The sequence below is a fragment of the Mycteria americana genome, chromosome 9 (genome assembly GCF_035582795.1).
Source record: "Mycteria americana isolate JAX WOST 10 ecotype Jacksonville Zoo and Gardens chromosome 9, USCA_MyAme_1.0, whole genome shotgun sequence".
NCBI classification, from domain to species: domain Eukaryota; kingdom Metazoa; phylum Chordata; class Aves; order Ciconiiformes; family Ciconiidae; genus Mycteria; species Mycteria americana.
In genome coordinates this window covers 34,353,720-34,366,256 of record NC_134373.1, presented here as the reverse complement: position 1 = coordinate 34,366,256, position 12,537 = coordinate 34,353,720, and the positions used below count along the sequence as shown (strand labels likewise).

The window sequence follows — 12,537 nt, the reverse complement described above, 5'->3', positions numbered from 1 at the left end:
TGTTAAGGTCTGCAAGCGAAACACTGTATGTGTCCAATACCATGACTGTCAAATCTAACTGGACTGGTCTCATCTAACCAGCTACAGGTGCCATTCTGTAGCTCTCTCATCATTAGCCAAGGCACCAGTGGGAACTGCTAATTGAACAATACTGGAATGTTTGTGATATGGGCAGGATGCTGGCTTCATTTTTGAATTTTATTTGGAAGGGAATAAACATGCCGTATTCAATCAGTTGTTGAATTGATGTGAAATTAAAATGGATGACTAAGCAGCTCAAAAACACGCCCTAGTATGATTGAAGGGCTGTGTGTTCTCTAGCAAGCAGCAGTCCTTGATGGGAAGTCTTGGTGAAATACAGGTCAGTTATGTCCGCTGGGGTTTAAGTGACATTTTAAAGCCAAGTGTAAAATTATTCAGAGCTACTGAGAATGTGCTTGCACCCGCTTGTGCAGGAGGAGGGTCTAGCGCAGAGTTTTCACCTGGATTGTACTCTCTCACTCCGCAGGGCTCAGGCTCTCCCTGTTTTCTGAAACCCAGATGAGCTCAAGATAGGCACCTGATACCTTCAAGTGAAGGGGGACTGTATGCATTATTATTTCATGCTACCATAAAACTAAGCATGCATGTGTGTTACAAACACCAAACATGCTGTATTCAATCACCAGGTTTGCTGGCAGCAGCACATGGCTGCTTGGCAGTGGTAGGTGAGTATCCGCACTGCACTGTCTGGGCTCCGTACACCATAAATGTTGTGCTCATCACCCTACCTGAGTGAATTCCACAATTTGTCAGCTTGCATCAACTTCCTCCTACTGTAAGAAAGGTATTGATGCCAACAGGTCTAAGTGTCTCCAAAAACTCCAGAGTCACTCAAAACCAAGCCCTGAATTGTTTTTCCAAGATCTAACAAACACCTCTCTCCCAACAATATATACAGAAATAAATTAAAAGATAAGTATTTCCATGCATACTGCCAAGTCTCTCTCTCTCTCTGTATTTGTTCCTCTAGTAGGTTTTACTTCCTCCCCTTCCCTGAGGGGGGATGCTGACAGCATCTCTGAGTATTTCTAGTGTGGCAGCTTTTTACTGACACAGAGTCCCAGCACCGTCTCCCATCTCCTCCTAAAGCTTCTTTAGGTACTGTAAGGGCAAAACCGATGGGGCTGGGCAGCATCGCAGCTCCTTTTGAAGCTGAGGTTCAACCTTTTACGCTGCCTTTCTCTGCCAGTTTTGTGTTTTCTGCTGCTTAAGCAACTCTGATTCAAAGTGTACCCTCAGGCAAACAACACAAAACTGCACGGAATGACTAAAAGTCACAAATTTCAGCTCCAGCAATATACACCACTGGCATCTTGATCTCGCTGCAGTGCATTGTGCTCAGCCTCATCTCTGACGGTTACCAAGCTAATGGGCATCGCATTGACGCGAGTGCTGACCACGAAGCTCCTACCAAAGTCTTGGTATCCTGGCAGTCTCTCACAGGCAGCAGCAGGTAGGTGTATTTCCATCTGCTAGGGACTGATGAACTTAAGAGCCATGTCAGAGAGGTATTATCAAACGTCTGTATCTCGTTGTCTGAAAAACAGAAAAATGATGAAGCTTTTACTTGCCTAACTGTAAAGCAGAGTTTATGGCAGTGTAGCCTAACACAATCCATGTACCTGCTGATGTCAGTTTGAGCTTAATGTCAGGTATATGGGCAACTTAGACTGAGGCAAGTTCCGGCTCCTTTCTAAATAAGTGATTTCAATGCTGTCAAAGCGCACATCCCTCCAGTTCCTTAAGGGAACTGCCTGGCCTCATCTCACTAGTGCAGTGAGATCAGGCACTGCTGGACTTCACACCCTGCAGTACTGTGAAATTCCAGTGTGACCTGCTGTGTCTGCTGCCACAGCCACTTGTGTATGTACCTGCAGAGGATGCTTCTCCTCTCAATTTCAATGAGAATTAAGAAATCTTAATAACGTAGAATTTCTGAAAGATGTTAGATAGTGGCTCAGGCTTTTAAATGGCAGCTTAAGTAACTCTTTCCCTTCTGAATCTCAATTTGCCTGCATATCAAACAGCTACAGTTCAAACTAGCGTTTGGAGGCTTAATTAAACCAGAAAGGAAGACACATATGTAAAAGTCTAAAAGTTACTAAAACCTGCCAGTCTTATTCAGAACCACTGATGAATTTTTTAAGTGAATTGAATTTTTCATCTAAGAGAGTCACTGCTCTAAAAACCTTAACATCCAAACAGATGACCTGGAAGGAGAAAATGAAGAGGTCTTCTTAAGCTGGCTGTTGAAGAGCATACAAATCTCCTGCATGTGGCCACTCCTGAAGTTTCCAGTGATCATGCTTTGGCCAAATTTTAGTGCCTGTAAGACAAGCCGCTACTAGCATGCAGATCTAATTACCAGCCCTGCTGCACTGAAGTTAAGGCCCATCACAGTCTCTGGCTGCTGCAGGAGCAGCAACGAGAGCTTTGTTCCGACTTTAAGTGCCAGCTGACTGGAGGAACACCAGGCTCCGGTGTGGGAACCCTTCCAAGAAGCAACACAGATTTTGGGGTACATTTTACCATGGCTTGGCATCTGGAACTTGAGAAATACCATAAAGCCAGAAGGCTACCGTGCAGTTCAGTCTAGCTGTATACTTGCACTGGTACTACTGCAAATGCTGAAGGTGCAGCAGGGCTGTCTTCAGCTTGCTTGAGAACTGGTAGCAGGGCTACTGATGTAGCACACAATGTAGCTCTCCACCTCCTCAAAGATGAATTTAGCTTCCTCGGGAGGTGAATCTGGGCCTCTGTAATTTCACTGTGAGAAGTTCTCAAGATAACTGGTTTAGTGCTCTGCCCACCCAAGCATCTGTGACAGCAGTGAGTTGTTACAGAACGACAGGCTTCCACTGAAAGCAGCCTGGCTTCATATTCACCCAGAGGAGACGAGAAACAAGTGGAGCTTTCATTTCACTACAGTGGTTTTAGAAAGCTCTTAACAAAATCAGCTTCCCACACTGGCTCTGTGCATGTCTGCATTTAGAAGAGCAGCGGCTCATATTCAGCATTTAAAATCCTGGATTTTAATCACATGGAATCTGAGCTTAGTGTGGGGGAAATACGTACGTTATCTGGGGTTATGGCCTACCCTGCTGGACGCTGCTTCCCGCTTAAAGCCAGAAAAGGCATCACCATCCCCTGGCCTTCTGCACAGCGAGCACCGCCTCTTACCCACGGATTTCTGTGCTAAACCCATAACTTGGTGCAATGGGAGCATAACTGTTGGATAGTCATCAACCTTGATTAAAAAATGTTGGAACTGTGGATAATTTTGTACTTCCCTTGGTACTTTATTGCTGTGATTAATTACTCTCATTATTAAAACTTGCAACTTTATTTTAATTGAAAAAAGAGGAAAGAGTAAAATCAGGCATGCAAGCATTCCTCTTTCGGGCACTTCAAACATCAGAGTTTAGATCTTACATTATTGCTGTGTTGGTATCCTTGGCTTCAAGATGGACCAAAGAAAATATGGAAAATACAACTCCCATGTGAACTGAGATAAATGATACAGTATCTTGAATATCCAAATAGGGAAAAAAAAAAGAATCAGCTATTCTGAAGAAACATCATTTGGCAATGCTTAGACATACGGTCATTTATTTCCTCAAATAGAAGTTGCTAATTTTGGTGTGCACCAGGCATCTCTGCTTGTATATAGTGGACTACTAGTTTTATTTCCCGACACTGAATCTGCCCTAGAAAAACTCACTGGAGACTACTGCTCAGCAGAAAGGCATTGCTGTGTCCTGCAGCAAGGCTCCGAGAACCCTGCAGCTATCTTGAAATTAAGGCCTCAGTTTGTTGTGCTGGTGGAATCCACAGATTGTGCAGAAATCGAAGAGATTTGGAAGACGAATGTGAACAGAAAATGCTAATAACTTTCTGTGCTCCTCCTCACTCCATGAAACCCACACCCGTGCTACAGCTTCCACAATGAAAGCTCTTCAGTAATTTGTTATTGTACCCAGGAGCTCCTGATCTTTCAACCGTACTTCAGTCTCTGCTTCTAAATAGCTGTTTTACATGAGAATTCCCAAGCCCTTCCTAAATGAAGATTGATGCAAAAAGAGATGGTTTGGCCCCGAGGATACACGCTGACAAACCCCTGTGAGCAGTACCTCGTAAGCTAGTCTACACCACAGTCACCAAGAAACCAGGTGTAAGCAGCAGCTGACAACGGGAACATGCTGCTGGGTGCGAAGCGGCCACCAACCCTGCCCGAAGAGCTGGGTAACGAGGCAGCGCCTGCCTCGAGCTCCAGGGACCAGAGCCTTAGTAGCTCTGACGCCAGCCATAGGCGGCAGCCACGGCTGTGTAGGCACTGCGTGAGTAAACAGGCTTGTGTTCATAAATTCTTTTTTTAGATAAAAGACTGTTCTAAGAGTATGTCACCCACCACCCAAACGAGTAAGACTTGTGTATCGCCTTGTACGTGTGCCCTGCTTACATGCCTAATTTAGCCAAGCTGGCGCTAAGGCAGCGGGTGTACCAGCAGATCACAATTCTCCAGCTGTCTGTTTGTGTGAGTACCAGCAGCTATACAAAGTGGGACCTGAAAGAAGTAATACCTTGTCTCTCATGCAAGTAATTTTATGTTTCGAAAGAAATTTCTTTAAAGTTTTGCTATATATAAGGTATACATATATTATATATACTTTATATATTATATATACATATTTTATTATGTATGTATATATGTATATATTTATGTATTTATATTTATATATGTGTTTATATTTATATATATGTATATATGTATATTACATATACATATATTATTATATATACATATACATTTTGCTATATATAGGGTATACCTGTGCCATAGTGTCTCCGGAGAATAAGGAGTACAACGTGCTACTTTGTCACACAATAAAATGCTTTTGCATGTCACACACTTCTCCCCCATCAAATGCTCTTTGGTTCAGAAATGTACACACTAAGGTCACACTTCAATAAGCGGATTTTTCATGAAATAAAGAGGAAGAAGGGAAGAAACCTTAAAGAAAATATTGGTCATATTTTAACTTGCCTTCCAAGATTTTCTTTTGTTCAAATCAATAGTGACTTGGTGCAGTGCTGCATTCGTTTTGATACACTGTAACAAAAAGATTGTCTGGATTTTGTCATGCTTGGATTAGGTGTATGTCACTGATTTCACTCTCAAAAGGTATTTTACAAGTGCACTATTTAAAGAAAGCTGTCACGGTCTGAAAGGTAAGTGTATGCCTTAAGTTCAGAGACTGTCAGCTTCTGAAACAAAGAGCGGACTTTCTTTGCAGCAGTTTATTCATCAGCATACCAAAATAATTAAATTTTTTGAAATGCAAATTAAAGCTCTGAGCAGGCTCTATCAAATAAGAAAAGAAGTTTTGCTGCAAGTCTGGTAAATATTTTGCAAGCCTGCTAACATCAAATGAATTCAGGACGAGATCCTTCTCTTTAAACAGTCAAAGAAATCCAGCAATACTGATGGAAAATTCTGAGAAACTCTTAGGTCCTCCCTCCCAACCAGCTGAAAGAGAGAATTAAGATACATTCTGCTTGCTATAGGTTTCTGTAGTCCTTTGCGTACATGCATATACACTCTCACAATTTCGTGCCTCAGCTGCACAGCTCCAATCACCAAACTGGGGGCATTAAAAATATTTTTAATTCCATAGATGAAAAAATTAATGTAATAATTATGCAAAAAGACCTTAAATCTCCAGCACAGTCATGGTACACATTAAAGCTTATTGACTTAAAGGAAAATAACACTTTAAAGCACTGCCCTCCTTCCTTTGAAAACTCCACTTAGAAGTTACCTCCTGACACCGCCCTTCACTTTGACAAATAGCTGTCATCATTTTACTGGAAGCCAAAATTAACTCAGTTGTTTCTGTTTTGCAGGATTGTCATGTTTATAGTGTCAAAGCATCTTGGATACGGTTCCCAAAAATCACCTTCCCACGAGTAGCCGTGGCATGATGTGTACTTGTTCCTCCACACTAAAACTGACCGGGACAGGCTGATGTAATGGTTACGCCTGGCAGTCACCAAGTTAAGCAGGCCATTAGAAGAAGGGCCTCTTTCATTTTGATTCCTCCTCAGTATCAGAAGAAATGGTACCCCCAACATACACAGCCTGCGACAGACAGCAAGGAGCAGCTGATGTAGCTTTTTCCATACCTCTCCAGCCTCTTCCCTCTCATTTTCACACCGGGATCTGAAAGCAAAGATAGCGTCCATCTGCCCTGGATTTTGATCTGTTGTAGAAAGAAATTGACTTGTTACATTAAGTTCTAATCTGGACTGAATTTATTTTCTATGAGCAACAACTGGATCTTCACAAACCCTAGATTTATATCTTAGTCAAAATCACTAGCTCCTAGCCAGAGCAATGGTTCCAATGTTTTTATATTCCATGTTGAAGTTTCCAGGTTACTGAGTTTGTAACAGGTAAGCATGAAGTTTAATGTTATACTGAACAAATAATCACATCATTTATTCTACACAGAAGTTCATTACTTACCCTACCTAGGAAATTTTACTTGATACTAAAGCAATTTTGATGAAAATTGTAAAACCCAAATTGAAATGTCCATTCAAGTTATTTTGTTAGAAGTGCATGGTAAGCAAATATGTCAGTTTGAATTCACAAACAGGTTATCTTGGTGCCAAAGTTAAATTACTCCATTTACAAATTAGAAAGAGAGAGAATTACTATTTTTATAGAGGGCAAAGTTTGTAGACATAAATAATGTCTCCTGATATCAAAGCTGACTAGGGAAAGCCTGCAAGTAGCACTCAATGCAGATTTCCTTCTTTACATTCAGAGTTCCTTCAATTTTGCCTTCGTTATTTCACTAGCTCTAGGCAGACTGACTTTGAATACACACAAGCGGAGCAGCCTGTATATGTTCAGTCACTAACTGGTGTGGGGGAGTAAGGTACAAGCTGGCTCAGCAGAAGGGTTTTCTTTCTGTTTGTACTGAAGGCACAGGAAAAATGTTTCAGGTTGTTCCAAACACACAGTCTCACTTATGGGAAGGTACATCACATTGAACCTAGGATACCATGGTTCTGGTAGCTCACTGCATTTTACCTGGACAGAACGTCAACAATCTCCTTATGCAAGGCTTAACAAATGCCTACACTTCTCCTCACTAGAGAAGTGATTGTGCCCCTGTACTTGGCACTGGTGAGGCCGCACCTCGAATACCGTGTTCAGTTTTGGGCCCCCCACTACAAGAGAGACATTGAGGTGCTGGAGCGTGTCCAGAGAAGGGCAACGAAGCTGGTGAAGGGTCTGGAGCACAAGTCTGATGAGGAGCGGCTGAGGGAGCTGGGGTTGTTTAGCCTGGAGAAAAGGAGGCTGAGGGGAGACCTTATCACTCTCTACAACTACCTGAAAGGAGGTTGTAGAGAGGTGGGTGTTGGTCTCTTCTCCCAGGTAACAAGCGATAGGACGAGAGGAAATGGCCTCAAGTTGCGTCAGGGGAGGTTTAGATTGGATGTTAGGAACAATTTCTTCACTGAAAGGGTTGTCAAGCATTGGAAGGGGCTTCCCAGAGAGGTGGTGGTCACCATCCCTGGAGGAGTTCAAAAAACGTGTAGATGTGGCATTTCAGGACATGGTTTAGTAGGCATGGAGGTGTTGGGTTGACGGTTGGACCAGGTGATCTTAAAGGTCTTTTCCAACCTTAATGATTCTACGATTCTATGATTTTCAATGCTACAGCATTTGCATAAATTCACATGCCAATATCAAACCTTCCATTGTATTCAAAAGGAGTGGAATCAGGTATTGTGGTGTGATGGACTTGTACCATCTCCACTGAGAATTCTGTATCTTAAGCAGATGCTTATGGAAGACAAATAAAACCTTCCATGGACCTCCTTTGCATATACCAGGTTTGATATTGTGCCAAATACCAAAACACCATGCTTACCAAAAGCAGCAAGAGAAAACAAAATCTTACCGATTGCTATGTGACACATGAAAACATCCTTATGAGTGAACATTGACACAATTCATCTTTTAATGCACTCATAATTCAAAAGCATATTAAGGCTTCTAAAGCAAGTTCCACCTTAAAAACACAACAGCAGAAGGTCAGTGGATTCCAAACATTCTTTATTTTATATTCACTGCCATAGAAAGTAATCAAACAGCACTGTCATCACTGTTACTGGGGAAAAAAGAACGTGGCTTTTCTTCTCCTGAAGATGTGATGTACATTAAGAAGTCAGTCCAAAATCCTGATGTTAAGTACAAAAAGCAACTGTTTGAATTATAAAATACTGTATATACAGACATAAAAATGTTTCAGAAAGTGTTCCACAAAGTTTCTAAACTTTCAAGGGCAAATCTTCAGCAGGGTAAATAGGTCGTTGTCTTCAAAGGTGAGCATCAGTTCATTTGAGCAGAGTGTCTGAATCTTTATCTTCTATATTACAGGTGACATAGACTTTGATATTCATCCCAGCCAGGGATAACATAATGGTCCTAGTGATTAAGGTGTTTTTTCCTGAAGCTATTAATTTAACAAGCACACTCTCTATATATAAAAATGAAATTTCAAAGAAATTTATACAACAGCTAGACTTTATAAAAATATAGATCTATAATTTTACACCAGGAATTATCCAAGGTAAGTTTCCATTTTCTTATGTCTTAACAATTAGAAATGAATTCTTATCCTTTGGAATCTTATCTATGGCTAGAGTGTAAATTAAAATAATGTGAAGTTATTAGCTGGTGAAGAGTTTCAAGAATCTCATTCTGTGGGGGTTTTTTGGCCAAAGTTAACAAACCACTGCATTCTGCAGTGCTCATCTTGTGGTACTGGACATATTACACAGTACATATCTACTTATTCCAGAATCTTGACCTAATTCAGTGTTAAAACCCAAATAAAAAACATCCCCATTGTCCTTACTGTTGGAAAAAACCAAACCCAAATAAATAAAATTAGACAATATTTCTATTTTGCTGTACTGTGTTAACTCTTTACTGTGTAGTGGAGGCAATAATGAATAATACAGCCATGTGATGAAGGAATGTAAAACCAAATCCATACTGGGGGAAAAAAAAAAAACCAGACTTTTACAGCTGTGTGTATATATATTTTTTTATATATATATATCTATATATATCTACATTGCCGTTATAACTGTCACCTCACAAAAGAGATTCAATGGACTGAACAATCATCTATAAACTTCACCAGCTGGAGTTCTTCAGGAAGAACTAGCTTTCAGCTTAGACAGCAGGATTTCATTCTTACGGCATTCCTGTTAACAGAAAGCAAACAGATAGTAGTTGTTCTTAACTCTACTAGTTTTATCTTCACATCAGCAAAACCAAGCCCTTTTATTTTGAAAGATCTCCAAAATCCAAAGTAGTCTGGAGTGACTGATGAGCTGAAGATAATTCTGGTTCATCCATAATGTTATTCCATTGGTAATATTCATTAAACTTTATGACATTCAAGCCAAAAGGAATACTACTTGACCATTCATCTAAAGTTTTTACAACTAGCTGAAACAAATCCACCTTTTTACTTATAAATTGAATAAATCTGAAATTGAGATTAATTTTAGGTGATTTGGAACTTCACAAGACAGTTTTCAAAAAAGTCAGTGTTCAAGGAACAACTCTAGGTCAAAAAATATAGGTCAAGAAATATATTTACATAAGCACATACCACCTGTTTTCAACAGCACAACCATGACTTCATTTATTTTTAAGGATAGCAAGGTTGAGTGGAAGTTCCCTCACAAGTCAGTGGAAGAGAAATATGCTTCCAGTAAAAAAGAAAAAAAAAAATTCCACCTAACTTCTGCAACTAGGACGTAAAATTCTGTATGTCAGAACAGTAGCTGAACAGTCCCTGTCATTCTCCCAGAGTGCATTGTCCGAAACAGGAAGGAACTGTCTCAAAACCAAGCAGGACAGATGACAGAAAGATGTTTTTCCTCAAACATCTGATGCCAAATGACAATTTTGCCTGGCAGCACTACTTTGTCATTCATTATCATGGAGACAATAATTAACAGAAGCATATTATGATGAAAAGCTCGGGAAAGGCTAAATCAGTGAAGTGTTAAACAGTGCTTTCACAGTGGTTAGAAAACAAGGCTGGTTCCTAAAGGTATTTATAACTACTGAGACTCTGGATTCCCTCCCTTATTCACACATATTTCCACAACCCTCTTTGCTCCAATACCTAACTGCTCATAGATCTTCAAGAGATTCCATTTGGAAACCCAAATATACAGCTTGCTCGGTAACCAACTGTACTTCCCCTGTAACATGGAGGGGTGCTAGTCTATCAGTGAAAAAAGAATTTCCAGTAGCAAATTCAGAGTCCAATAATCACGTGGAGATAACCACCAAGAGACATTGCGAACATGGGGCGATAATCATCATATTAGGAACTCTTGTGCATATATTAATGCACGAGTCAAGCCAAAATGGGTGACTGCACACTTGCCAGTTTACATTAGCAAAACTGGTCTTACCTCTTTAAATTCTTTCACTGTTTTAAAGTAAAGCCTCTGTTTCTCTAGAAGCTCTAAGTATTCATCATTCAACTGGTCTCTTCGCATTTTGTTTTCTTGCTTCTTCTTTTCCATCTGTTGGTAAACAGGAAGGATAAGAGATCATATACTGTATAAGGAACAACTATCTATAATAGAAAATGGGAGACAGATGTTTCATAGATTATACCCCGGCTTGTGCTTTAAATGCAATGAACATGTAGGCCAAGCTATTAAAAAAAAAAATTAAACAGCTAATGCTTAAGTCTCAGTACCAGTGGCCCTATAGGTAGCATTCACAATTAAACTAAGGCTCACATCTCTGCAAGCCAAGAATCTTGCTCACTGAACAATCCTACCTCAATGATGACACAGTGAAATTACTTAACAAAAACCAAACAAAACCCAAACAAACAAAAAAAGGTTTTTGATGCAACACTGAGATCTTGATTTGGTTGTTTATGTTAGTTGTATCAAACGGGGAGGGCAGGAGACATCTTTACCTTCCTATGCAATGCTGTACTTGCTCAAGACCCACACATAAGAAATCTCTTTTCTTTTCTCCTTGTGCCAAAGTTGTGACAATCGTAACTTAAGGCCCTAAATGTGGAGAGGATTGGTTCTTATTATAGAACAGACTACCTTCCTCTCAGGGGTAGTTCTAATGAAGTTCTTCCATCACAGCATCACAGACAAGTTTGCTGCTAGTCTAGAGAGTAAATTTTCCCTCCCTCCCTCTGGTGCTAAGGCACAGCCACATTAAAAAAAGCCCTGTTGCATCCCCAAAAATTATTTTTGCAGCTCTCTGACAGGCTTTCGCCTCCTAAATTTTGACAGGGAAAAATGCAATTCCAAACTGCAAGAATCCCCTAAAGCCCAAACAAACAGGTAATTGCACAGCAGCAGAACTTGCTGCATTTCTAGATTTATGTACCAATGCTGATCTTATTGATTCTTAATGCCTAAAAGAAATGAGCAGATCCCAAACTTAGAGAAAGTATTAACACTGCTAACAAGGTACCTCTCCTTTACAAAGCCAGCTGCAGCCCAAAACATCAGGGAATCTCTCCTAACATAACTTATCAGGGCCAGTAGGTTTTTAAAGTTATGCTTGAGGAAGAAAAAGCATTGAATGTGTTAATGCAGAAAAAAGCATTATCACATGCTTCCCATTCCTTTAGGATGAGGCTAAAACCAGCACTGCTAAAACATCTAGGAACTAGATTCTTGTGAAGAGATAAGACCCTATTACTATCCTTTGATAAATTGCTTCCTTTATGCATGACCATGACAAATCTCTTGTCATACTCCTCTCAGTAGAAACTGGCCTGCTCTGTCCTCGGAAAGTCTCATGAATATCTGTTACCACACTGAAATGCTTGTTCGCAAGTTACTTGTTCTTGGTAACAAGTATGTCTGATTTCTCCTTAGGCCTCTTTTACAATGCAGTTACAATATGATGGGCTTTGAAAACTGAAATTTCTCTTCAGGTAGAAGGTCTTCAGGGCTGTACAGAAAACGAAGTGGATGTACTTTAAGTGTGAATCATGAAACTGACTGTGAGCACTTCCAATGCACTGCAGACAGAAGTCGAATAGGTAAGACTAAACCATCACGGGGATGAATAACCCTTGCAGCGTACAACTAGCCTGCCTGTTGAAAAAGTCATCCAACAGACATTTCCTAGGTGCAGAATAAGAGAACCTTCCCTTTTGTGGCAGAGCTGTTTCCCAAGGAACCATGTGAATTGTTAAAACTTTCTTAGTGTCCATGTGCTGTCAGTATCTTCACTGGCATTGAGAAACCAACTACGAGAAGGTACCAAATGATTATCTACTCCATCACTAACAATCAATTTTTTTCTCTCAATTGAGATAAGCTTAGCTTTTTCATTCAGGAACTCTTGTTTTTCTCCATTAGTTGTAACTGCCACCTCCTGCTGATCCAGACACCTAC

The 12,537-nt window shown here is 40.3% G+C and overlaps 1 protein-coding gene across 1 annotated transcript in view; it reads right to left on the bottom strand.

Moving 5' to 3' along the window:
- Nucleotides 1–8,166: 8,166 nt before the first annotated feature.
- CCDC93 (CCC complex scaffolding subunit CCDC93) overlaps nucleotides 8,167–12,537 on the bottom strand; it is a 58,638-nt gene continuing 54,267 nt past the window's right edge. Inside the window, exons 22-23 of the mRNA XM_075511726.1 lie at nucleotides 10,564–10,677; nucleotides 8,167–9,333 (exon numbers count right to left, since the gene is read on the bottom strand). Coding sequence (XP_075367841.1) covers nucleotides 9,280–9,333; nucleotides 10,564–10,677 — 168 coding nt within the window. The 3' untranslated portion in view covers nucleotides 8,167–9,279. The remainder of the gene's footprint in view (nucleotides 9,334–10,563; nucleotides 10,678–12,537) is intronic.